We start from the raw sequence: 25,672 nt of genomic DNA on the forward strand, positions 1-25,672 counted from the left end.
AGAAATGAAAACTTGGAAATAGGAAGGTAAGTAAAACATCAGCAGTTGGTAATGAGTATATTAAATGAATGTTTAGGATCCATTCTATGCAAGTGAAATGGAAATGTGTAAAAAGAGATAAAGTTTGCTTAGTTTGAAACTGTCACATTGTGTGTGTCACCAACTCTTAATAGAAGTCCCAGAGCACACTAACACATGGCTTCAGAGTTGAAGATAGATCCCTGCTTCAAAGAGTTTGCAAATAAGGTCTTCATTCTACAAAACACCTAACATCACACCAAGTACCTGCTACTTCCAAACACAACCATTGACTCCTAAGAGCCAGAACTCTAACAGATAACAAAGGTCTGGCCTTAATAGTTTGCAATTACTGCTACCCAAACAAATTCTGGAGCTTCATGCAAATCACTTTTCTGGAATCCAGCTCTAATTGAAAGGCCAAATGAATAAACAAAATCCACAACAACTTTCAGCTTTTAACAATTTAACATGTATTAGGAAACTATTATTTTTCTCAAAATAATCATCAAGATCAGAGTTTTCAGATATTTTTACTCCAAAAATTCTGTTAACAGAATCCTTTTCTTTCCTAAGCTATTAACACCTATGTAAATTTTGTTTGAAATGTGATCATGCAAATGTCATTGCTAGACCTTTGGTTCCAATATTCATTAGCTGAAGCCTGAATCCCGATCTATAAAAACAGCCTTGGTGCTTTATAATAGAAAAACACCAATACAAGCGAAGTTAGATCTTGCATTAAAATTGGTTATTCTGACTCTCTTAGCCATCTGCTCTGTCCTGGATCTCCTAACAAGGTGCACTTTAGCCAGGCTTTTGAACATCTCCAGGCAGATGGCCACCTCTTAAATTCAACATGGCCAAAAGCTAGCTCTGATACCAAGTGAAAATATTTTGGTCTAGAACTGCAGAGGTTTCACCATTTAGTGTTCACTCTGCAAGACCATCACTGGAAAATTGCAGGGTGCTACATTAGTCTTGCTTCCCTCCGCCCCAATTCTTAGTTTTTCTGGCATATTTCAGATCGTGTACTTATGTCAGCAAGCAGCTGGCAAGTAATGTCAACTCCTCTTCACTCTAGACTCAATAAGAAAATGGAAGACGCATTTAGACCAAACTCCATCAACTGTTTCCCCAGCAGCACCCATCCTCCAGGTAGCCACATGCCCCCCCAGCCCTCAGGATATCCCTCACCTGAAGTTCTGGCACACTCCCATGCAGCCTGCTTCCCTACCAACCTCCTACCCAGGAGAGTCCTGTCCCCTGCACCTATTGGGAGTCAGGATTCCCAAACAAACTGCCCCTACACGTGCACCTCCCCACACGGATGCCGGCATCCACCAACTTCCTCCTTCCCTCACCTATTCTGGTGCAATCTGCTACTCCCAGCCACAGGCCAGGTGGGAGATGGGAGACGGTCATACCACTTGGAGTTGTGGGCGCCAGCAACTGCAGCCCAGCTGGAAGTCAGGGAACACCACAAAATCCTCACCCGCCTCACTAATACCAGTCTTCACACACCCCTATTTCCCCCACCTACCCCGTGCAGTCTGCCCCCCTTCCCCAGCCCAGTGGAGGGCAGAGAGAGTGCTGAGTTTTGCACAAGCAGCCATCTGCTGTCATCCGAGTAGTCTCTCTCCTCTCCCAGCTGTGGCAGTGCAGATGGTAGACAGGATGCCCTCATATCCCCTTCCCATGTCCACTCCCCACTGCCACTTACTCCTTCTCCTACGTCTGCCCCTTTCTTACCAGCTAGAAGGGGCGCTCCTCCATCTGCAGCAGGGAGCTACAGCAGCTGAGGAAGAGGTGCCCCCTGGCAGCTAGGCAGCTCCCTGCACAGCAGCCCAGAGTTGCTGGGCAGGACTCATTAATCAGCTGCACGGCTGTGTGGTCACAAAGTTCACAGGACACCTGGCTCTCTTGTGTGGAGGAGTCTGGATGTCCAGTGTGGGGTTAGCACCAACTGAAGCATTTTCAATGTTCAGGATATCCGAGATGCTCTTCCCTGTGTTGGTTTGCTGATGACTGATGCCAGAGGAGCACCAAATGAAAGTACTTCACATGCAAGCTCTTTCTTCTGTGACTTTTCCAGTGGGAAATAATGTGAGAGTTCAGACTGAAGCTACTCCTGCCATTACTGCAGCTTTTCCCACAATCCAGATACAGGAGGGTCTGAACATTCATGAGGGTTCTGAGTTGGGAACATTTGTGAATGTTGAATTTAATGAATATGGCAGTCTGGGATCCAGAGGGAAGCTGAGGCTGCCAGCACTCCTGCCCAGGGCTCCAGGGAGGCCAAGGCTGCCAGCGCTCCTGCCTAGGTCTCCCCGGAACCCGAGGCTGCCAGCGCTCCTGCCCAGGGCCCCGGGGGAAGCTGAGGCTGCCAGCACTCCTGCCCAGGGCCCCAGGGAGGCCAAGGCTGCCAGCGCTTCTGCCCAGGGCCCCAGGGAAGCCGAGGCTGCCAGCACTCCTGCCCGGAGTCCCGGGGGTAGCCACAGCTGCTGGTACTCCATGTCCTGGAGCCCTAGGCAAGCGGCTGCTCCAGCTGCTCTCGAATAATTATATTTGTGAACTGAAAGTCTGCATATATTGAGACTCTATTCTATTTATGGGTTCTCTCTTATATGGATTGTCAGATATCAGGGAAGGTTTGATCTTCAAACAAAACTTGTTCCACAGTCAGAGCACTGAGACATTCTGTCTTGTGTGCCTTCTCAGATGTTTATAAAGTTATGAGGTGGACTGAAGCTTTCCTCCGATCCCCACAAACCTTGATGGGGTTTCTTACTTGCACAAATTCTTTCATGCTTAGTAAGGTTTGTGCGCCGATTGAACCTCTTCCCACACTCCAAGCATTTAAAGGGTTTCTCACCTGTATGGATTCTCACATGGGTAATTAGGTCTGAGCGCTGACTGAAACTTTTCCCACACTCCAAGCATTTAAAGGGTTTCTCTCCTGTATGGATTCTCATATGGGTAATAAAGCCTGAGCGCCAACAGAAGCTTTTCCCACACTCCAAGCATTGATAGGCTTTCTTTTCGTTGGGATTTCTATGCTGGTCTCTGGTTTCCTTGGGATCCTTGCCTTCTCCTGTACATTCAATGGATTCATCTGCTTTCTTCCTTTGGCTGCTTCCCAGCTTCCACTCTGACTTGTACCAATATCTCCAGAGTTTTCTGTGTTCCAAGTACTGGGAAATACTCCCTTCAGCCCTTCTCAGGCTGGGTGCCTGCATTTCCTCTTTCTCAGGAACCTTCTTCTGTGGATTCTCATCCTCTTCCTCACTCATGAGGTGAACACCTGCTGGGGGACAGAGAGAATCCAGGCATGAGTCACTGTCTGGTAGAAAGGACTGAAAGGGAAACAGCAAGGAGGGAAAACACAATCACTGAGAGAGAAACTGAGAATTTGGATTCTTCCTCCACATCCTATCTGAACACTCCCAGAAATGTCAAGACAAAAGGAGAAAATTCATGGGAGGGGGCACGGAAATGAGCAATATCTGCCATGACACCTGTGGAGCACAGCTTGACCTGGGGAAGATGAGGCAGAATTGAGGGGGCTCACACCACGCACTGGTGGTTTTGTCCTTTTCCCTTCATTTGCCAGATACTTTCTATGTCAGTGTCACTGATTCCTCACCTGTGCTGCTGCCTCTTGGGCTCTTCCTTTTCTCAGAGGCCTGGAGACCTGGGACCCATGGCTTTTCCCCTGCTTCCAGCCAGGCGATCAGGGCAGGTTTGGGAATGGGAAGTCCTGCATGCGGGGGGGGGAGGGGCAGATCAGTATGAGCAGAGAGCGCTAAGGATTGGGGCTCTATGGCTCACAAAGGGCACAGCCTGAGTTTAATCTGAGCTCATGAATAGCTGGGGGTTGTGGGACCTCACAGATGGGAACATGGTTAATGAGCTCCCTTGGCGGGGAGGCTGACTTGTCTAGTCTGTAGGAAGAGACATGGAAGTGAATGGCTGTCACACACTAGAGCTGGCAAGGGGAGGGCTATATAACCCATTCTCCTCCAATCTAACTGACCTGGGAAGACCCTGACTAAATTCAGAAATATAGGCCCCTTATCTTCAATAGCTAAGGGGACAGGAATCCTTACCCAGTGAGGTTACAGTGTGATAGTTCTCCTACATGAGATCCCTGTTGAGCAGTGGTTACCATACTTTTCGGCATCACACCTCCTTTTTGATTTTTGAGAAACCCTCATGCCCCCTGGCCTTTCTTTACCCTCATCCAACCCGCTTTATAACGAAAAATTCAATTCATAATTTAAAATAAACAAAAAAAGGTATAAAAATTATTTAAAATGAAAAACAAGCACAGTTTTTCTTCACCCAAAAATTTAATAAAAATGTAATTTAACATCAGAAATAGCAGAAACAAAATGAATTTAATGTGAAGGATGATGCTGCACTTTCTTCACAAGTTGGGGAATCTTAGGTTTGAAAGATCAAAGTATGCAACGCAAATTGTTTTCAACAGCCAGTCGATTTCTTTGTTTCATTTTTAATTGACTAAAATTGAAAAGGTTCTTCCACAGAGGTATGTTCACAAAAATGGAAGAATAATATGTTGTACTTCTCCAACTTTAAGTACATTGGGAAATATTTTATTCAAACTTCCTCCAAGTTTGATTTTTTGAAATTATCTTTCACACCTGAATCATATTTTATTTCGAGTGGTTGTTCTTGCAATATTTCTAGCAATGACTTGACATCAACACTGAACAGATTGCACACTTATTTATGAAGAGGGATGCCAGAAAAGTTGTCTGGAAAATAGCAAATTAATTTACCAGCAAGGCAATCCACAATAAACAATTTTGTTCTTCACATCTTCTTTACAAAGTTCTTGGAAACCTTCAGCAAGTGATGAATATGTTGGAAAAGATGAAAAGTTAACCTTCTGAGCTTGTATTTGATATTTCCAAGGCTGGATTCTTTTTGTAACTACTTTGATGGCATCAAGGTGCGCTATAAATGCTTGCAGCATTGTTTCCTTGCAGCTTCGAATTGAGATTGTTCAAAGATTCAAAAATGTCCAAGAGGTATGCCAGTGAAAGCTGAAACATTCTGTCAGTAAACACACAATATAACTCTTCTTCTTCCTATTGCCTAAAGAAAATTTCCCCTTCATGTTTCAGTTCCAATAATCTCAAAAACATGTTCCCTTTGGAAAGCCATCACACCTCCACAAGAAACAAAAGAGTTTTATGATCTGCTCCCAAATCCACGCAAAAAACTGCAAAAAATCTCATATTTAAAGCACTTTTCTTCACAAAATTGACAAGTTTGATGGCCAAACTCAATGAGTCACATAAGTCATCTGGAAGGGTTTTAGCAGCCAGTGCTTGGTCTGCGTATGGAGCAGTGAGCTGTGGTTATGTTGGGATTTTTTTTTTCACCAGTCACAAATCCAGAGTAAAAGCCAAGCATCACTGGAGCACCATCTGTGTATACACCAACCAGTTTTCCTTATGAAAGTCTATTTTCATCAAAAAGTCAGAAATCATTTTCATGACATCAGAAGCCTTTGATTCCTTCAAAAAAAGCAGTTGCTCTTTCACACTTCCATTGTTAATGAATGAAACGTAGGCAAGCAACTAACAGCTTTGCGCTACATCAGTGGTGTTGTTGCATTGAATTGCGAGAAAAAAGAAGCCAGCACTGCCCCCACAACTTGAAATTTACGATCTTTCGCCAGATCATCAATGAAACATTTCACAGAACTGTTGGAAAGTGAAATTTCCGATAGCTTTTTCCTGCTTTTGACACCAAGCAGAATATTAACAAGCAAGACTTCACAAGAGTTTCTCTGACTACATGCATTTTCTTGGCTTTAGGGATGAGTAATGAAAGTTCATAAGATGCTTCTATCGCTTTGGCCGACGTTTGATGAAAAGCTCCAATAGTGTCCAGCTTCATGTGTTTCAAATTTTGAAGCTTAGCAGCAGAAAATTTTTAGTTTGTCAAAGTGCTGGGGTTTTTAATCAAGTGTCATTCAAGATAACTAGGTCTCAAGGCATCATTGCTGAGAACTGTGTGGCATACTACACATTGAGGATGGTCAATCAATTTCTTTTTCCCATGACTACCTAGTCCAACGACAGAACAGTCCCAAACCTGTGAGTGTCAGGGCAAGCCCCAAGACCCCACCCCTCTCTTGAGGCCCCTCTCTTTCCATTCCCCTCCTTTTCATCATTTACTGTCACCAGCCCTTACTCACTCTCACTAGGTTGAGACAGGGGGTATGGGCTCTGGGGTTGGAATGAAGGATTTGGGTGGGGAAGGAGTGAAAGGTGCAAGCTCTGGGAGTGAATTTGGGTGCTGGCTCAGAGAGGGGGCTCCAGGCTGGAGAGTATTAGGGTCAGGTGGAGTGTTGGGGTGCTGTGCAAACTACAGGCCTGAGGACATGAGGGTTCAGGAGTTCAGTCTGGGGTGCATGAGGGGCTCAGGGCAGGGGGGGTTGGGAGTATGATGGGCTCAGGACACAGATTTGCAATGTGTGAATTGTTCAGTAGTCTTGTGGCAGAAGACTGGGGGTGCGAGAGGCTCAGGACAGAGGGTTGTGGTGTATGACAGGCTCAGGATTGAGGTGTATGGGAGGATGCAGGGGTGTTATAATGCTGTGGCCAGACAGGGGCTTGGCGGCCAGGCTTCATTTTTAAATAGAACATGTACAACATGAATGTTTCAGCATTGTCTTTACTTATGGGAGGATCAGGGAACCTGTACTCATGGGAGTCTGGGTGAGGGGAGGGGACAGCTCAGTTGACAGCTGCACACCAGAGCTGGCATCTCAGGAAGCATGTACACTGCCTCCCCTCCCCAAACAGCCTGCACGTTTCTTGAAAAGCTGGATCTGTTCCTCGCTGGCAATTTCCTTCCACCTGCTGCCTTCCTGCCTTTGGGGTGAGTGGACAACATGGGTCCACATCAGTTCCACCTGCTAAGGCAGCACACTCCCCACAGGAGCTGTGTGCTGCCTGAGCCATGGGAACTGGCATGGACCTGGGACTCCCACTCCCACCCCAATCCCCCATGCAGGAAGGCAGCAGATGGACAGAAGTTACTTAGGAAATGCTGGGGCTGTTTGTGGAGGGGAAGCGGCACACAAGCTTCCTGAGACACTGGCCCTGGTGTGCAGCTGCAAGACTGCCCCACCCTTGCACACACCATGAAGTTGGCGCTATCTGCATTTTTTCAGAAGGTAACACCAGCGTGGGCTCTTTCTTGGGGTGCGAGATTGAGAGAGGGGTGGGCTGGGTAAACCTTGTGCCCCACCTTGAACTTCTTCACCTTCCCCTGGGGGGCACCCCTGCAGTTTGGGAGCGTATGCCGCAAAGGGCTCTCTGAACACGGTCCGGCAGAGCCCCTGCCCCTCGGTGAAACACACAGCAACCTCCTTGAAGGTCACTAGCACCTGAAACAACACTCAGCCCTGTAATGCCAAAACCACAGCCTTCCTAGTCATGAAGGAATCACAAAAAGAGGGCAGCTCTGGGAGGGCCAGAGCAGTAGAACACCATCCCCACCATGCTCAGAGTGTCCACGAAGCTCCAGGGGACAAAAAGAGAGTTCTTTGTCTCTCCCAGCAGACAGAGAAGTGAGCATATTCTCATTACCACACACCTATTACACACACGCCTTCATGGGGAGGGCGGCTCTAGGCAAGGAACAGGGCAGCAGTCTCTTTGTATCTGACTGCACTCTCTGCCTTGGGGGTTTAGGCTCCAGCACTCTGCTCGCTCTCTCTCTCTCTCTCTCTCTCTCTCTCTCTGTGTGTGTGTGTGTGTGTGTGTGTGTGTGTGTGTATTTCCTCTTTCAGAGAGAGGGAACTGTTCAACCTGGGGACAGCCCAGCCAGGAGTCCTTGCAGAGCCTGCAGCTCCTTGCTATGGCTGGGCTGAGTGAGCGGCTGGTTCCACTTTGTGCCTCTGGGTCCCAGCAACCCCAGCTATGAAAATAAAGGGCACTGCGGATTGCTAAACTATGTCCAGACCTGTCAGTGTCACGGCAGTACCTGGGAAAGTGGATGAAGTTATAATGTAAAATGGAATGATCTAGGGAATGGAGCAAAGAAGTGGGGAGCAAAGTATGTCCCCCAACACCCTTCCTCTAGTTTAGTCTCATTCTCATCAAATCCATGGATGTCCCTTCTCCCCTACCCACAGCCTTATCCTGGGGACTGCCCCATCCTCCCTCCAGTGCAACCCCTGCACCCCAACTTCCATACACCCTCCTTCACCCCCTCCCTGTGCCAAACCTTACCCCCACATCCTCCTTCACCCTCTCCTGCACCCATTTCTGTGCCACCTCCTACACCCCTCCTACCCTTCTCCCCACATCCTCTTTCACCCTCTCCTGCCCCGATCCCGGTTCCCCCGGGTTTCCACTCCCATCCTTTTCCCCACATCCTCATTCACTCCTCCTGACCCCATACTTGTGTCCCCTCCTGCCCCTCCCATCCTTCCCCCACCCCCTCTCCTTCTGCCCCTCTTGTCCCCCATCCCTGTATACCCTGCTTTCCTCATGTGCCTAAACTCCCTTCTGACCCCCCACAACCCTGTGCCCCCCTACTGTCTCCTATATTCCTCCACCCAGTCCATCCTCCTTCATCTGCTGCTACCCCACACAAATTTCTGTGCTCCCAAGTGGCCTCTGGCTCTCATGCCACCCTGAACTCCACACAGGGCTGGGCCAGGAGCTCAGAAGCGACACAGGGAGCAGCCTGGACACCACTCTTTGTGTGAGGGGGGTGAGTCTCGTTCCCACCCTACCCTGCTCTGCTCTGCCCTGGAAGAGGCTCGTGGGACCAGTGCAATGGACCTTGATGGAAATTCCCCTTTCTCAGCTGCCCCAGACCGAGGCTTTCCCCCCACCTCCACAAGCCTTTATGTGGTTTCTTACTTGCATGGATTCGTTCATGCCTAGTAAGATTTGTGCGTCGATTGAACATCTTTCCACACTCCAAGCACTTAAAGGGTTTCTCTCCTGTATGGATTCTCCCATGGATAATAACGTCTGAGCGCCGACTGAAACTTTTCCCACACTCCAAGCATTTATAAGGTTTCTCTCCTGTGTGGTGTCTCTCATGTTCAATAAGGGCTAGCTTTGTTCTGAAACTTTTCCCACAATGACAGCATGTATCCACTTTCTTCTTGGGGCTGTTTCTCTGGTCCCTCTCTGACCTGTCCCAATTACTCCAGGGTTTTCTTTGTTCCAAGTACTGAGAAAAATTCACTTTGCTTCTTCTAAACGTGGGTGCCTGCAGTTCCTCTTCCTCAGAAACTTTTCTCTGAGGATTCCTATCCTCATCCTCACTCTTCAGCTGATCACCTGCTGGAAGACAGAGAGAATCCAGGCAGGAGTCATTGTCTGGGCTGGCACAAAGGACTGAAAGGAGAACAGCAAAGACAGAAAACACAGTCACTGAGGGGGAGACTGAGAATTTGGATTCTGCCTCCATATCCCATCTAAACACTCCCAGAGATGTCAAGACAAGGAGAAAATTCATGACAGCTCACAGAGTACAGGGGGAAGACGCAGCAAAGAAAGGTATTTGTCTTGACAGCTGCTGGGAACAGCTTGATGCAGAGCAGATGAGGTAAAACTGAGAGGGTTCACACCACACTCTGGGAGATTTTAACCTTTTCTCTCCATCTGCTAAATACTTTCTGAGTCAGTCTCACTGACTCCTCACCTGTGCTGCTGCCTCTTGGGCTCTTCCTTTCTTCGGATGCCTGGAAATCTGGGACCCATGGCTCTTCTCCTGCTTCCAGCCAGGCGATCAGAGCAGGTTTGGGAATGGGGAGTCCTGCGTGGGGGTGAGATCAGGCATGAGCAGAGAGCACTCAGGTCTGGGGCTCTCTGTCTCAAACAGGGCACAGCCTGAGTTTAATCTGAACTCATGATTAGCTGGGGGTTGTGGGATCTCACAGATGGGAACATTGTCAGTGAGCTCCCTTGTGGGAGGTTGACTTCTCTAGTCTGTGGCAACAGACACGGATGTGAACGGTTCTCAAACAACGGACCTGAGAGAAGACTATATAACCCATACCCCTACAATCTAACTGACCTGGGAAGAACCTGACTAGCTTAAAAATACAGACCCCTTAGCTTCAATAGCTAAGGGGACAGAAACCTTTACCCAGTGATGTCAGAGTCTCGTGGTTCTACTGCAAGTGCCTGGAGTGGGCTCCCTGAACTGGGTGCAGCAGATCCCCCTGCCCCTTGGTGAAATGCACAGCCACCTCCTTGAAGGTCACCAGCACCTGAAACAGGTGCTCCCCACTCAGACCCTTCTGCCCCAGCCACAACCTTCCCACTCATGCAGGAAGCACAAGAAGAGGGCAGCTCTGGGAGGGCCAGAGGAGCAGAATCCCAATCCCATGCTCAGAGTGGCCAGTAGGTTCCAGGGGACAGAGAGAAGGGGAGAGCTCCTTCTCCACAGACAGAGAAGGGCAGTGTCTTCTCGCCATATGCCTATCATGCACACACCTACATGGGGAGCAGGGCTCTGGGTAAGGAACGGGAACAGGAATCACTTTGTATGTCACTGCACTCTCCGCCTACGGGGTTCAGGCTCCAGCACTCTACTCTGTTTTCCCTTCTCTGTCCAGGGGGGTTATTTCCTCTCTGAGAACAAAGGAGAAATGTTCGATCCAGGCAGCTGGGAAGGAGCACTGGGCGACTGGTCCAGGATCCCTGCAGAGCCTGCAACTCCCTGCTATGGCTGGGCTGAGTGAGTGGCTGACTGCACCCTGCACTTCTGGGTGCTAGCAGCCCCAGCTATGATATACAGGGCACTATGGATTGTTAAACAATTTCCAGACCTGTCAGCCTGATGGCAGAACCTGGGAAAGGGGACGAAGTTATAATGTAAAATTGAATGGTCAGGAGAAGGAAGCAAAGAAGTGGGGACAAAGCGTGTCCCCCAACACCGACCTTCTATTTCAGTCTCATCCCCTTCAACTCCATGGATGCTCCCCTCTCCCCCCCGACCCCGCACAGCCTTATCCTGGGGATTGCCCCATCCACCCTCCAGTGCAATCTCTGCCCCCAAATTTCCCACATCCTCTTTTATGCCCCACAACCATCCCTGTGCCCCTCCTGTCCCCTCCCATCCTTCCCCCACACACACCTTCAATCCCACCTGCTCCCAAACCCAGTGCCCCCTCCTCTCCCCCCATTCCTGTCTCCTCCTCTCCTTATCTAACTTAACACCTTCCTTACTCCCCATATCCTGTGCCCCGCTCCTGCCTCCTCCCATTCTCTTTCACCCAACCCATCCCCTCTTATCCTCCTTCACCTCCTGCTACCCCACATATATTGTTCTGCTCCCAAGTGGTCTCTGACTCTCATGCCACACCACACACCATACAGGGCTGGGCCTGGGTCCAGATTGCAGCAGCTTCACTGGGAGCATCCTGGGAACAAATACTCCCCCTGCAGCCTGGGGCATGACTCCGGGAGAGAGGAAGGTGAGCCTCTTTCCTGCCCTGCCCTGCCCTACCCTGCCCTGGAAGAGTCTCCTGGGATCATTCAAATGGGCCCTCCTGAAGAGTCCCCTTTCTCAGCTACCTCCAGACTGAAGTTTCCCCCCCAATCCCCATAAGCCTTTATTGTGTTTCTTACTTGCATGGATTCGTTCATGCCTAGTAAGATTTGTGCGTCGATTGAACATCTTTCCACACTCCAAGCACTTAAAGGGTTTCTCTCCCGTATGGATTCTCCCATGGATAATAAGGTCTGAGCGCCGACTTAGACTTTTTCCACACTCCAAGCACTTAAAGGGCTTCTCTCCTGTGTGGAGTCTCTCATGTTCAATAAGGGCTAGCTTTGTTCTGAAAGCTTTTCCACAATGACAGCATGTATCCACTTTCTTCCTTGGGCTGTTTCTCTGGTCCCTCTCTGACCTGTCCCAATTACTCCAGGGTTTTCTTTGTTCCAAGTACTGAGAAAAATTCACTTTGCTTCTTCTAAACGTGGGTGCCTGCAGTTCCTCTTCCTCAGAAACTTTTCTCTGAGGATTCCTATCCTCATCCTCACTCTTCAGCTGATCACCTGCTGGAAGACAGAGAGAATCCAGGCAGGAGTCATTGTCTGGGCTGGCACAAAGGACTGAAAGGAGAACAGCAAAGACAGAAAACACAGTCACTGAGGGGGAGACTGAGAATTTGGATTCTGCCTCCATATCCCATCTAAACACTCCCAGAGATGTCAAGACAAGGAGAAAATTCATGACAGCTCACAGAGTACAGGGGGAAGACGCAGCAAAGAAAGGTATTTGTCTTGACAGCTGCTGGGAACAGCTTGATGCAGAGCAGATGAGGTAAAACTGAGAGGGTTCACACCACACTCTGGGAGATTTTAACCTTTTCTCTCCATCTGCTAAATACTTTCTGAGTCAGTCTCACTGACTCCTCACCTGTGCTGCTGCCTCTTGGGCTCTTCCTTTCCTCAGATGCCTGGAGATCTGGGACCCATGGTTCTTCTCCTACTTCCAGCCAGGCGATCAGAGCAGGTTTGGAAATGAGGAGTCCTGCATGGGGGTGAGATCAGGCATGAGCAGAGAGCGCTTAGGACTGGGGCTCTATAGCTATGTCTTCACTATGTCATAAATTTGATTTTTAATACATTCAATTTAACCTCAATATTATGAAACCAAATTGTCTACAAAGCTTCTTGAAATTTGACACACCTTTCTTCCATACCAAGTTTCCATATCCCCATCGCCCCATGCAAGTTCAACAGCATGAGCAGTGCATTGGGGGTACCTATCCCACAGTGTTTTAGCCCCATTGCCCTGGCGTTCATGTTCGAATCCCTGAATTCCAAGCACTGTCCCAGAATGTAGAGCACAAGTAGCCACGTGAAAACGAACTAGAGATTGCATTGTTTCCTGCTGCGGCATTCCAGCACAAGCATGGCTCCCCAATTGCTTGAACTCATAGCACACATCATTTTGGCAAACACACTGGCTGTCAGACAATTTTACCTTCAATTACAAAACTCAGTGATGGTTCAGTATCATAATGGTGCTGCTGCTGCTGCTGCTGCTGCTGCTGATGATGACAACAACAGTTTGGAAGAGCAAATCTCCCAACTCCAGTCCAACAACTCAGAGCTGCTGGCTGCCCTACATGAATTCCTGACAGTGGAGTGGCCGTTTTGGACTTGTGAGACCAGCACACCGTGGTAGGACGACATCATTTTGGAGTCCTGGGATGACCAGCAGTAGATGCAGAACTTTCACACGCACAAGTCCACTTTTACAGAACTTTGTGATGTGCTGGTCCCCACCCTGATGTAGAGCAAGACAAGAATGAGGCCAGCTTTAACAGTTCAGAAGCAAGGGGCAATCGCACTGTGGACGTTTGCAACACCCAACAGTTCCCGGTCAATGACAAATCAGTTTGGGGTAGGCAGATATACAGTGCAGTCTGTGGTGATGGAGATGGCCCATCCAACCTATCAATGTCTCCTCAGGAAGACCATGGCCCTTGGAGATGTGCAGGCAACAGCGGATAGCTTTGCTGCCCAGGGCTCTCCTAGCTGCGGTGGGGCAATAGATGGCATGCACATCCCCATCATGGCCCTAGGCCACATGACCTCTGAGTACATAGACAGAAAGCGATACTTCTCCATGGCATTACAGGGGTTGGTAGATCTCAAAGGTCATTTCACTGCCATCAGTATTGGCTGGTCAGGGAGGGTTCACAACACGTGCATCTTCTGAAATTCTGGACAATACAAAAACTCCTGGATAGAACTTTTTCCCCTGATTGGAAAATCACCACTGGTGACGTGGAGATGCCTATTGTTATAGTGGGCAACACTGCTTCCCCTTTGTTCCCTTGCCTTATGAAGCCCTAGACAGGAGCCCTGGACCCCCGCAATGAAAACTTCAATCACAGATTCAGCAGGTTCAGAATGGTGGTGGAATGCACTTTTGGCAGTTTAAAGTGAGGTACAGATGATTATTGACACATTTGGACATTTCTGAAACTAATGTCCCCACTGGTTACAGCATGAGCTAACTTGCACAACATATGGGAATCCAGGCAGGAAACTTTCCCAGCCATCTGGAATTCCAAAGCAGAGGCCATAGGCCTGGCTTACTCGCAGCTGCCTCCACAACCATCCACCAGTAGCCACGCTGAGGAAGCAGCAGTAAGGGATGCTTTAAAAAACAGCTTGATGAATGATCTGTAATGCACACTCTACCCGTATTTCTGACATAATGACAATAAATCATTCTGTCTTAATGAATCGATGTTTTTATTTGGTGGGAGGGGATTCCACTGCAGTAAGCGGAATGCATGTGGTGGACAGTTGTGCCTTCAGCCTTCCCCACTACCTGCTCAGTTTCCTCAACTGCAAGTCTGCTCCAGACCATGGAGTATCAGTGGGCAGCTGTACCTTCAGCTCTCCCCCAACTGCCCTGTCTGACTTCTATCTCCCCCCAAAACTCCTGCACACCATGAAATCACACCGAGCTCAAAGAAATGATTTTATTTTTTTTTTGGGGGGGGGGGGGGGGGGGGGGGGGAGGGAGAGAGAGAGAGGTTTAAGTGGCCAGGAAAGAAGCCTTCTCAAGGATGCTTGAATAGCCTTTGGCAGCGGCCCTTGGGCTGGAGCAGCAGGCTATCCTTGCGTCCCGGCCCACGTTCGGGGACTGCAATGATGGGGGGGTGATTGACCTCTTCTCATGGGACTCCAGCCAGCAGGTATCAGCTCCTGCACGGCTGTGGTGGGAGTCCATCTGCAGCTGCAGCAGGAAGTGCAGGACCTTCATTCACTCTAACTGCCATTACAAGCTTTGCTGTAGCCTCACTCTGCTTTGCCGCTTGCTGCTGCTAGAAGTCAAGCATTCTCTGGTTAAACTCGGCTTGATTCTGATGCCACTGAGCTATACTATGATGCCACTGAACAACATGCTTTGTCAGAGTGTTGTGTTCTGCCTCAGTCTTTCCATGTGCTGCAGGATAAGATCCTGTCTGCACTTCTTTCCGCTTCTCTTCTCTGCTACACGGGGCATTGACTCTGGAAAATGAAGGTCAAAATTAAAATACAATTCACATAACGTGCTTTGAAATGGAATGAATGGGTCTCTGTCTCTACCACCAGGGAAAGTTGACTTTTTTAAGGCCACTAAAGGCTTATTAAGGATGGGATAGCAAACGTGCACTTCACAATACATCATTTGCCATCACTTATCCAGCATGCTTCTTTGTGGACATGAAAAGCAATAAGCATTTGTCCACTATCTGAGGGAAGAGGAGGGCTGAAAAGCAGGAGTAGCCACCAGGTGTCCTGGCCAAGTGTCCCGGGGGTGTCCTCTGGCAGGGAAAAAAAATGTTTTGGCCACTGCTGGAGCACTCCTCCCCAGTAATCAAGCCACATGGAGGGGATGGTGGGGAAGGGTTCTATTACAGCCACATGGATGTCTGCGTAGGAGAGGGGGGGCTGATATACAATGAAAGAAATGGAAAGAAAAATAAAATAAATAATCCAAAGAAAAGCTGGATGTAAAGGGACATGGGAGGGGAGACACCCAGCAGTATACAGCAGCCATGTGGTACTGGGGAGTCCTGGAAAAAAAAAAAAACCAAAAGAAATGCTGGGGGAAAGGGATATGGGAGGGGAAACGCCCAGCACAGCACAGCAGCCACGGGGGATTCCTGAAAAAGGACGTGGTGGGGAGAGAAGCTCCGTTGAGCCTGTAAACCACGTTGGGGGGAGCAGAATGGAGCACCCGCCAGGTGCTGCAGGCAAACGTAAAGGGGCAGGAAGCACGCTTAAAAATAAAAGATGCAAATTCCTGTGCTTCTGCAGGTTGCGAAAAAAGACATCACCCTCCTAAAACTAACCAATATAAAGATAGAACAGCTGCTCCTGCTGTGCCACCAAAAGCCTGGAATATCTGCTAAAATGCTGTGTGGTGCCATGACACCAGATCACTATCTGGTTGCCTGGCATGGCAAGGTGCGCTACCATGGAAGCCGCAATAAGTCAGACCTGCCCAAGAACCTCATGAATAAATTACAAGAGTGCTTGGATGAGGCCTTTGAGGGGATCTCCAAAAAGAAGTGCTCCATCACAAGGAACATTAACATGCTGTTCTGAGGGGCACAGAACCATACTTAGCAAACCTGTACACATACACAACCCTGTAGCTATAATAATCCCCAACCCGCCTCTAGCATGCAGAATACATACTCACCCAAACCATTTGGTTCAGGGGGATCGGAGCCTGGCAAGGAGGGTCCCAGTTCCAGGTCTATGGTGAAGACTCTGGGCTGTCTGGCAGAATTTCATTGGGCCCCTGCTCATTGCCCCATTCCTCCTCTCCGTTGTCCTCTTCCTCCAGGGTACCCTGCTCCTCTGGGTTCACCCCTAACGCCATATCAGGGCCTTCAGAAGTGTCATAATTCAGACCAGGCTCCATAGTGGGATCGCTTCCCATAGGCACGTGAAGCTGTTCATAATAGCAGCACGTATGTGGAGCTGCCCCAACTGCTGGTTGGCTTCCCCAACTTTTTGATAAGCCTGCTGGAGTTCCTTCACCTTCACACGGCATTGCATTGAGTCCTGGGAGTAACCTGGGGCAGTCATCTTGCGCATCCTCTGATTATAGATTGCCCCATTTCTCTTGGCCACTCAAAGTCTCTTTGCTGCTGAATGGTCTCTGCAAATCACAGTAAGATCAAGAATCTCCTGGTGGGTCCACACTGGGGCTCTCTTGTGACCTTGAGATGTACTGGGCAGATCACCACCCTGAGTGCTCATGATTGCAGTAGATGGCTCACAAAGCAATTGCTACCGATGCGGTGCAATGGCTACCAATGCGATGCAAAGGGCAAAGGAATTTTTTCATAATGAGCGCCCTTTATATTTGCAGGGCTGGGAGCTGCTGAATTTGAATTCCAATTCCAATTCTAATTCTAATTCAATCAAAACTTTGCGGGCTTCCCATGACCTTCTTCCTGCGCACTTGGACAGAGTGGCGTACAATGAAGCAGTGATACATGGAGGGTCACCGCATAACTTTGTGGGATACATACAACACACTTCTTGAGGCTAATATATTTGAATTAAGGTCGTGGCACTTCCACATTAGCCTTGATTTCAGATTTTAAATTCAAATTTGATGCTATACTCATCCCATAATAGCAATATTTTGTAAGCAGTATTACGGCTCAATAAATCGAGACAATAGTATTAACTGTGAAGACAGTCATGTTTTAATATCAAGCTAATTCCTTAAGAACAACAAGAAGTCCTGTGGCACCTTATAGACTAACAGATATTTTGGAGCATAAGCTTTGGAGCATAAGCTTTCATGGGCAAAGACCCGCTCTGATGAAGTGGATCTCTGCCCACAAAAGCTTATGCTCCAAAATATCTGTTAGTCTATAAGGTGCCACAGGACTTGTTGTTCTCAAATATACAAACTAGCACAGCTATCCCTCTGAAGCTAATTCCTTTACATTCAATTTTATCTTGCAGTGCTGACACATTGTATGGCTCACAAAGGGCACAGCCTCAGGTTAATTTGAGCCCATAATTAGCTGGGGGTTGTGGGACCTCACAGATGGGAACATGGTCAATGAGCTCTCTGGGGGGAGGCATGGAAGTAAATGACTCTCAAACACTGGAGCAGGCAGGGAGAGGGCTATACAGCCCATTCCCCTCCAATCTAACTGACCTGGGGAGAACACGAGTAGATTCAGAAATACAGGCCCCTTAGCTTCAATAATTAAGGTGACAGGAATCTTTAACCAGTGAGGTCAAAGTCTCCTAGTTCTCTTGCATGACATCCCTGTAGCAGGCTCCCCGAACAGGTTCCAGCAGAGACCCCCGCTCCTCGGTGACATACACAGCCACCTCCTCGAAGGCCACCAGCACCTGGAACCACAAGTGCTTCCCACTCAGCCCCTGCTGCCCCAGCTGCCACCTTCTTACTCATGTAGGAAGCACAAAAAGAGGGCAGCTCTGGGAAGGCCAGAGGAGCAGAATCCCATCTCCACCCCACTCAGAGTGGCCAGCAGGTTTCAGGGAAGAGCTCTTTGTCTTTCCCAGCAGACAGAGAAAGGCAGCATCTTCTCTTTAATCATATAACCATTATGCACATGCCTACGTTGGGAGCAGGATTCTAGGCAACGAACAGAGACAGGAACCCCTTTGTATATCACTGCACTCTTTGCCTGGGGGATTCAGGGTCCAGCAATCTGCTCTGTTTTCCCTGCGCTGTCCAGGGGGGTTCTTTCCTCTTTCAGAAATAGGGAACTGTTCACCCTGTGGCGAGCTGGGAAGGAGTGTGGGGCACCTGGCCCAGGGCCCCTGCAGAGCCTGAAATTGCCTGCTATGCCAGGCTGAGCAAGCAGCTGGCTCTGCCCTGCGCACCTGGGTTCCTATGATGTAACAATCAATAGCACCTTTTAAACAATGTCCAGACCTGTCAGTGTCACGGCAGTACCTGGGAAAGGGGATGAAGCTATAATGTAAAAGGGAATTATTGGGGAAAGGGAGCAAAGTGGGGAGCAAAGTGTGTCTCCCAATACCTTCCCTCTATTTCAGTTGCACTCCCCTCAACTCCATGGATGCCCCCCATGCAGTCTTACCCTGGGGATTGCCCCATCTGCCCTCCAGTGCAACCCCTGCCTCCTAATTTCCATACATCCTCCTTCACCCCATTCATCCCACATCCCTGTGCCCCCTTCTCTCCCCTCTTCTCCACTCCCATCCTTCCCCCCACATCCTTCTTCACCTAACCCATCCCCTCCAATCCTCCTTCACCTCCTGGTACCCCATAAACATTGTTCTGCTCCCAAGTGCGGTCTGGCTCTCAAGCCATCCCAAATTCCACACAGGGCTGGCCATGGGGCCAGGTTTGCAGCAAGACCACTGAGAGCAACCTGGAGCCAAACTCTCCCGCTGTAGCCTGGGGCACCTTTCCTGGGGAGAGACGGGTGAGTCTCTTCTCTGCCCTATCCTGGAAGAGGCTCCTGAGATCATTAGGATGGGCCCTGCTGGAAACTCCCCTTTCTCAGTTGACCCCAGACTGAAGCTCTCCCCACAACTCCCACAAGGCTTCATGAGGTTTCTTACTTGAATGGATTCGTTCATGCCTAGTAAGGTTTGTTCGCCGATTGAAGCTCTTCCCACACTCCAAGCATTTAAAGGGTTTCTCTCCTGTATGGATTCTCATGTGGGTAATAAGGTCTGAGTGCCGACCGAAACTTTTCCCACACTCTAAGCACTTAAAGGGTTTCTCTCCCTTATGAATTCTCCCATGGCTAATCAGGTTTGTACGCTGACTGAAACTTTTCCCACACACCAAACATTTATAAGGTTTCTCTCCTGTGTGGAGTCTTTCATGTTCAGTAAGGGCTAATTTTGTTCTGAAACTTTTCCCACAATGACAGCATGTATCCACTTTCTTCTTGGGGCTGTTGCTCTGGTTCCTCTCTGACTTGTCCCAATTACTCCAAGGCTTTCTCTGTTCCAAGTACTGGTAAAAATTCCCTTCTGCTCTTCTCAAGATGGGCACCTGCAGTTCCTCTTCCTGGGGAACTTTCCTCTTTAGATTCATTTCCTTGCCCTCACTCATTAGCTGATCATCTGCTGCAAGACAGAGAGAATCCAGGCAGGAGTCATTGTCCGGGCTCACACAAAGAACTGAAAGAACAGCAAACAGGGAAAACAGTCACAGAGACTGAGAATTTGGATTCTGCCTCCACGTCCCACCTATATATTCCCAGAGATGTCACGACAAGGAGAAAATGCACAACAGCTGAAAGAGTGAAGCGGGGGAGGGCAAAGCAATGAGTGATATCTACCTTGATACTTCATGGGCACGGCTGGACCCGAGGGAGATGAGGCAGAACTGAGGGATCCACACCACATTCTGGGGGTTTTTACTTTTTCCCCTCCACTAGCTGGATACTCTCTGTACCAGTGTCACTCACCTGTGCTGCCGCCTCTTGGACTCTTCCTTTCCTCTGAGGCCTGGAGATCCAGGACCCACGGCTCTTCCGTTGACTCCAGACAGGTGATCAGAGCAGGTTTGGGAATGGGGAGTCCTGTGTGGTGGTGAGATCAGGTGTGAGCAGAAAGCACTCAGGACTGGGGCTCTCTGGCTCACAAAGGGCATAGCCTGAGTTTAATATGAGGCCATGATTTGCTGGGGGTTGTGGGACCTGACAGATGAGAACTTGGTCAATGAGACCCCTTGGGAGAGCCAGACTTGTTTCGTGGGAAGAGGAATGGATGCGAAAGGCTCTCACACACTGGAGCTGGGGTGTGTGTGTGGAGATATGGACCACTATGTAACCAATTCTGCTCCAACCTAACTGACCTGGGAGGAACCTGCCTAGATTAAGAAATACAGGCCCCTTGTCTTCAGTAAGGAAGGGCCCAGGGATCCTTACCCAGGGAGATCACAGTCTGATAGTTTTCCCACATGACCTCCCTATAGAGGGTTCTCCAAGCAGGACCCAGCAGAATCCTATCCCCACCATGCTCAGAGCGGCCAGGAGGTTCCAGGGAACATAGAGAAGCGGACAGCTCTTTGTACCTCTCAGCAGACAGAGAAGGGAAGCGTCTTCTTACTTACCGCACTTATTATGCACACGCCTACATGGGGAGCAGGGCTCTGGGCAAGGAACAAGGCAGGAGTCCCTCTGTATGTCACTGCACTCTCTGCCTGTGGGGTTCAGGCTCCAGTCACCTGCTCTGTTTGCCCTACACTGTCCAGGGGGGTTATCTCCTCTTTCAGAAATAGGGAAACGTTCAACCCAAGGAGCTGGGAAGGAGTGTGGGGCACCTGGCCAGGGGTCCCTGCAGAGCCTGCAGCTGCCTGCTATGGCTAGGCTGAGTGAGCAGCTGGTTCTGCCCAGCACCTCTGGATTCCAGCTGCCCCAGCTATGATGTAAAGGGTGGCATGGATTGTTAAACAACATCCAGACATGTCAGTTTCACGGCAGCACCTGGCAAAGGGGAGTAAGTTACAACGTAAAATGGAATTATCAGCGGAATGGAGCAAATATGTAGGAAACAAAGTGTATCCCTCAAAACCGTCCCTCTATTTCAGTCTTGTTCCCTACAACTCCATGGATGCTCCCCCCCACAGCCTTATCCTGGGGATTGCCCCATCCTCCCTCCAGTGCGAACCCTGCCTCCAACTTCCCCACCTGCTTTTTAGCCCCCACCTCCATGCCTGTGCCCCCCACACTCCTTCCCATCCTTCTCCCCACATTCTCCTTCACCCACTCCTGCCCCCATCCCTTTGCCCCCTTTGTCCCTTCCCATCCTTCCCCCAAATCCGCCTTTCCCCCTTTGTCCCATCCCTGTGCCCCCCCACCCTTCCCCCACATCCTCCTCCACTCCCTCCTGATGCCATCCCTTTGTCTCCTCCTCTCCTCAACCTTCTTAATACCCTTCTGACTCCGCATAACCCTGTGTCCCCGTCCTGCCTCCTCCTTCACCCAGCCCATCCCCTTCTAACCTCCTTCACCACCTCCTACCCCAAAACACATTGCTGTGTTCCCCAGTGCCCTCTGGCTCTCTGTCACACCACACAGGGCTGCGCCCAGGGCCAGGATCACAGCAGCTCTACTCAGAGCAGCTGGGGGCCAAACCTTCCCCCTGGGGCACAGCTCCTCTTTCCCACTCTGCCCCGGCAGAGGCTCCTGGGAGCCGTGGGATGGGCCTTGCTGGAGGTTCCCCTTTCTCAGCGGGAGCTCAGGGCTCTAGCCAGGACTGGGGGCTCCCTGCAGCACCCAGCACTCACTGCAGCCAGTGAGTCCTTTCCTGCAGCCAGGGCTGAACCCAGCCCCTGGTCCCAGACCCATAACCCAACTGCTGCTGGGACCCAGTGAGTGAGGGATCATTTTGCAGTCCCAGCCCCTGAGTCCTGCCATCCCTCTCCGGCTGCCAGAGCTCAGGCTTCTCCCCACGCTGCAGAGCACTGGGCAGAGAAGCCACTGTCTAATTAGATATCAGAGGGGTAGCCGTGTTAGTCTGGATCTGTAGAGCAACGAAGGGTCCTGTGGCACCTTATAGACTAACAGAAAAGTTTAGAGCATGAGCTTTCGTGAGTTAGCACGAGCTAACTCGAGCACGAGCACGTGAGTTTCATGAGCATCTGAAGAAGTGAGTTAACTCACGAAAGCTCATGCTCTAAACTTTTCTGTTAGTCTATAAGGTGCCACAGGACCCTTCGTTGCTGTCTAATTAGAGGAAAGGCACATCCTGGGGAGAGACCCCCAGCCCGTCTGCACCCAGCCCTGCCTGTCTGCTTCATTTGTCCACTCCAGCCCCTCCTCTGCTCCAGCCAGTCAGTGTCTGCCTTTATGCAGACCCTGCTTACCCTGCTACAACTGGACTTTTAGTGCCTGTCATTAGCTGGGAGCTACAACTGACTCCACATGAGGGTGGGGTGAGGGCAGCAGCCACTACCAAGCTGTTAAAGTAGTTCAGCTGCGAGAGAATTAGACTGAAGCTCTAAAGGTCCTTGGTTCAACCGTGGGCTTCAGAAGGCTTCATAGTGAGGGATAGCTCTGTCGTTTGAGCATGGGCCTTGTGAATCTAGGGTTGTGAGCTCAATCCTTGAGAAGACCATTTGGGGTCTGGCACAATCTTTCAGGGATACTTCTTGATCCAGATGAGAGGGCAGGGGACTGGACTAGATGACCTCCTGAGGTCTCTTCCAGCTCTAGGATTGTATACTCCCTTGGAGAGGGGACAGGAGAGCCATGGACACAGGCATTGCCTGAGCAGCTGCCCTGCTCCCAGCTGCCATTCTTACCTGCCCTAGGATACTCCTCACTAGAGCCTGCCAGTAGCGAACCCTGGAAGGATAATGGCAGCTCTGCCTCCTTCCAAGGCAAATTAAGCCCACTTCCAAGGAGAAGGCTGTTGGGTAGAGGCTGTGGGGAAGGAGAGAAAAAACACACCCACCATCTTGGCCCACTCCTGGCATACGCTCAAGGGCTGCAGTTCATTCAACACTTACATCATCATCCACGTGGACCCAGACTCTTCCTCCCTCCTGTAGCAAGGTACACATACCAAGTGGTGCAGGAGGTGGGGCTGTGGGCTCCATAGAGGTTGATATGGAAGGGGGAGAGGAGCTGTCTCACCCTGGCAGTCAGAGTGGGAAATCGCTGAGATGGAGCCAGCAGACTCCTGCCGTTAAGTCTCTGGACTTTCTTGGTCCCTCCTTCTCATGGGACAAACTGTGCCAGAGCCCATGTGCAGCAGGCTGAGAGGGAGCAGCTTGCTCTCAAGCTGAGGGGCATTTCCATCCTATCCTCTGCTTGGAGAGGGCCTCATTAGGGGAGGGCAAAGGAGTAGCCCGTGGTCCTAGAGCTCCCACAACATTTGGAGGGATGGAGCAGGGGTTGTTGGGTGGTGCTGCTGCTGCAAAGGACACCTGTCCATGGGGGTCTTCACCCCCTCCCCCACTGAGTATGGCATCTGTGTCTGACTGAACACCCACGGGTGTAGGGCGAGTCTCTGCAGGGGCCAGATCCTCTCCTACCTCCAGGCATGGTGGGACACTATGATTTGCCTGAAGGACATCTCAGCTGGAATATTGTGTCCAGTTCTGGGCACCCCAATTCAAGAAAGATGTGGAGAAATTAGAGAAGGTCCAGAGAAGAGCAACTAGAATGATAAAAGGTCTGGAGAACATGACTTATGAAGAAAGGCTGAAAGAATTGGGCTTGTTTCGCTTGGAAAAAAGAAGATTGAGGGGGGACATGATAGCGGTTTTCAGATATCTTAAAGGGTGTCATAAGGAGGAGGGAGAAAACTTGTTCTTCTTGGCCTCTGAGGAGAGAACAAGAGGCAATGGACTTAAGCTGCAGCAAGGGAAGTTTAGGCTGGACATTAGGAAAAAGTTCCTAACTGTCAGGGTGGTCAAGTACTGGAATAAGTTGCCAAGGGAGGTTGTGGAATCTCCCTCACTGGAGATATTTAAGAACAGATTAGACAGATGTCTATCAGGGATGGTGTAGATAGTGGTCGGTCCTGCTGTCGGGGCAGGCGACTGGACTCGATGGCCCCTCGAGGCCCCTTCCGGTCCTAGTGTTCTATGATTCTATGATGACCCTGTTCTCCCTGGCCCTGCAGAAAGAGCTGGTGACTGTTGCCAATGCTATACTAGGCTCCTTGCTGCTCCTCCAAGTCATATGGGGGGCGGGCACACTTTTAAACCTGTCCATGTCTGGGGGCAGATACTGCGCCCAGAGGAGGTGGGCTTTTACCAGTGTACAACAGCCACTCAGTATGATAGACTGCCAGGGGCGCATGGCCATGGGGGGAATTGTAACACCACCCTTCAATCAAAGCACCACTACAAACCCTGCACTTGCATCTGCCCAGCACTGCTGCCACCTAACCAGGGGGCCAGCCTGCCTGATGATCTGCTCTGTGATTGGGAACAGAGCACAGACCATCTCAGTGACAAGGTCCACAAGAAGTCTGTGTCAGAACAGGGAACTGAACACAAGACTCCTGAGACCAAATGCAGGACCTGAAATGACAGAACTACTCTCCTTGTGTTTATCTACTACAGAGCTCCCCCCACACCTTCCTGCAGCCCCAGAGCCCAGCCCCTCTCACTGTCAGAAACTAGCATGTGACAGAGCAGCCACTGCTAGGAAAGATCTCTGGGAACCACACCCTCCTTCTAGGGGTTTGGCACAGAGGCACTAGGGAAACCCAGCAGGAACTAACAGCAGCTGAAGCCAGCCCCAGAGCTCTGGTACCTGCTGTTCTCGCCTGCACCCCTCCACTCACACCTGTGGCCAAGGGAGAACATGGCTAAGATGGTAGAGAAGCATATGGAGACCTGGGTTGTGGGAAGAGCAGCACCACTGTCATGTCCCTGAACTTGCTTCCCCTGGGAGGGGCCAGTCTCTCACAGAGGAGCCAATGGTTCTTGGGGCTGATGCTGTGGGAAGGGGGGCAATGAGGGAACCCGAGCCAAAGCCAGCCAGCCCAGTTGCTACAGAGCCCACACAGCCTGTGACATCCCAGGGGACAGCAATCCTCACCAAGCCAGTGCACAGTCTCATAATTCTCCTGCATCACATCCCTGTAGAGGGCTCTCTGATCCGGGTCCAGCAGAGCCCATTCCTTCTCAGAGAAACACACGGCCACATCCTCGAAGCTCACTGACTCCACCACAGCCATTTCCTTTCTGTCTCTTCAGAAAAGGGGCTGATCTGAAGCAAGACAGGGGTGTTCTGCACCTGTCAGGGGGAGAAGGGCAACTGGAGACATTTCAGGAGCTTTAATCCTTCCCACACCCCCAATCTACCCAGACTCCTTCCCTGGTGAGAGACGTGCTGGACTCTGACATTTGGGGAAATGCTTGAGTCCAGCTATTACAGAAACACCTCACAAAAGGCAGATCCCAAAACCACATTGAGAGAAATGGCTACACAGCTTGAGTTTCAACATTACTGTGCCTGTAACAATGGGGTTCAGTTCTGAGTGCCCAGTGAGCTGGACAAACAAGCTGCATGCAGATATCTAAATTTAGGCTCCTGTAGTTAAAGCCATCTGTTGTCCTCCATTTATTCATGCCATAGACCTAGGCCCATAGACTGAAGAGCCCTTGGAGATCC

The 25,672-nt window shown here is 50.0% G+C and overlaps 2 protein-coding genes and 1 long non-coding RNA gene across 5 annotated transcripts in view; all 3 read right to left on the minus strand.

Moving 5' to 3' along the window:
• LOC142002768 (alpha-2-macroglobulin-like protein 1) overlaps positions 1-1,895 on the minus strand; it is a 72,133-nt gene extending 70,238 nt beyond the window's left edge. For all 3 annotated transcript variants that reach the window (XM_074979152.1, XM_074979153.1, XM_074979151.1), the window contains exon 1: positions 1,771-1,895. The gene's annotated coding sequence lies outside the window, so the exon portion shown is untranslated. The remainder of the gene's footprint in view (positions 1-1,770) is intronic.
• Positions 1,610-25,080, minus strand: LOC142002769 (uncharacterized). Its single transcript, XM_074979154.1, has 10 exons — positions 23,050-25,080; positions 22,843-22,963; positions 20,003-20,116; positions 19,143-19,712; positions 12,457-12,570; positions 11,664-12,149; positions 9,730-9,843; positions 8,937-9,422; positions 3,665-3,778; positions 1,610-3,322 (listed from the first exon to the last, which is right to left on the minus strand). Exons 1-10 carry the CDS (start codon positions 23,137-23,139, stop codon positions 2,736-2,738), a joined length of 2,796 nt encoding a protein of 931 aa, XP_074835255.1. The 5' UTR covers positions 23,140-25,080; the 3' UTR covers positions 1,610-2,735.
• On the minus strand, positions 14,571-18,736 carry LOC142002776 (uncharacterized). The gene is made up of 2 exons (XR_012642719.1): positions 16,255-18,736; positions 14,571-15,074 (listed from the first exon to the last, which is right to left on the minus strand). It is a non-coding gene; the product is annotated as an uncharacterized LOC142002776 (long non-coding RNA).
• Positions 25,081-25,672: the final 592 nt, after the last annotated feature.

Source organism: Carettochelys insculpta, chromosome 28, assembly GCF_033958435.1.
Source record: "Carettochelys insculpta isolate YL-2023 chromosome 28, ASM3395843v1, whole genome shotgun sequence".
NCBI lineage: Eukaryota > Metazoa > Chordata > Testudines > Carettochelyidae > Carettochelys > Carettochelys insculpta.

Excerpts from the sequence above, each read along its gene's own strand:
- LOC142002769 (XM_074979154.1), bottom strand. The coding sequence starts at position 23,139 with ATGGAGCCCACAGCCCCACCTCCTGCACCACTTGGTATGTGTACCTTG. Across the intron at positions 20,117-22,842 it reads TGAGGAGTATCCTAGGGCAG|GACTCCCCATTCCCAAACCT; the intron begins GTAAGAATGGCA and ends ACCACCACACAG. Across the intron at positions 12,571-19,142 it reads GCATGAACGAATCCATTCAA|GACTCCTCATTTCCAAACCT; the intron begins GTAAGAAACCTC and ends ACCCCCATGCAG.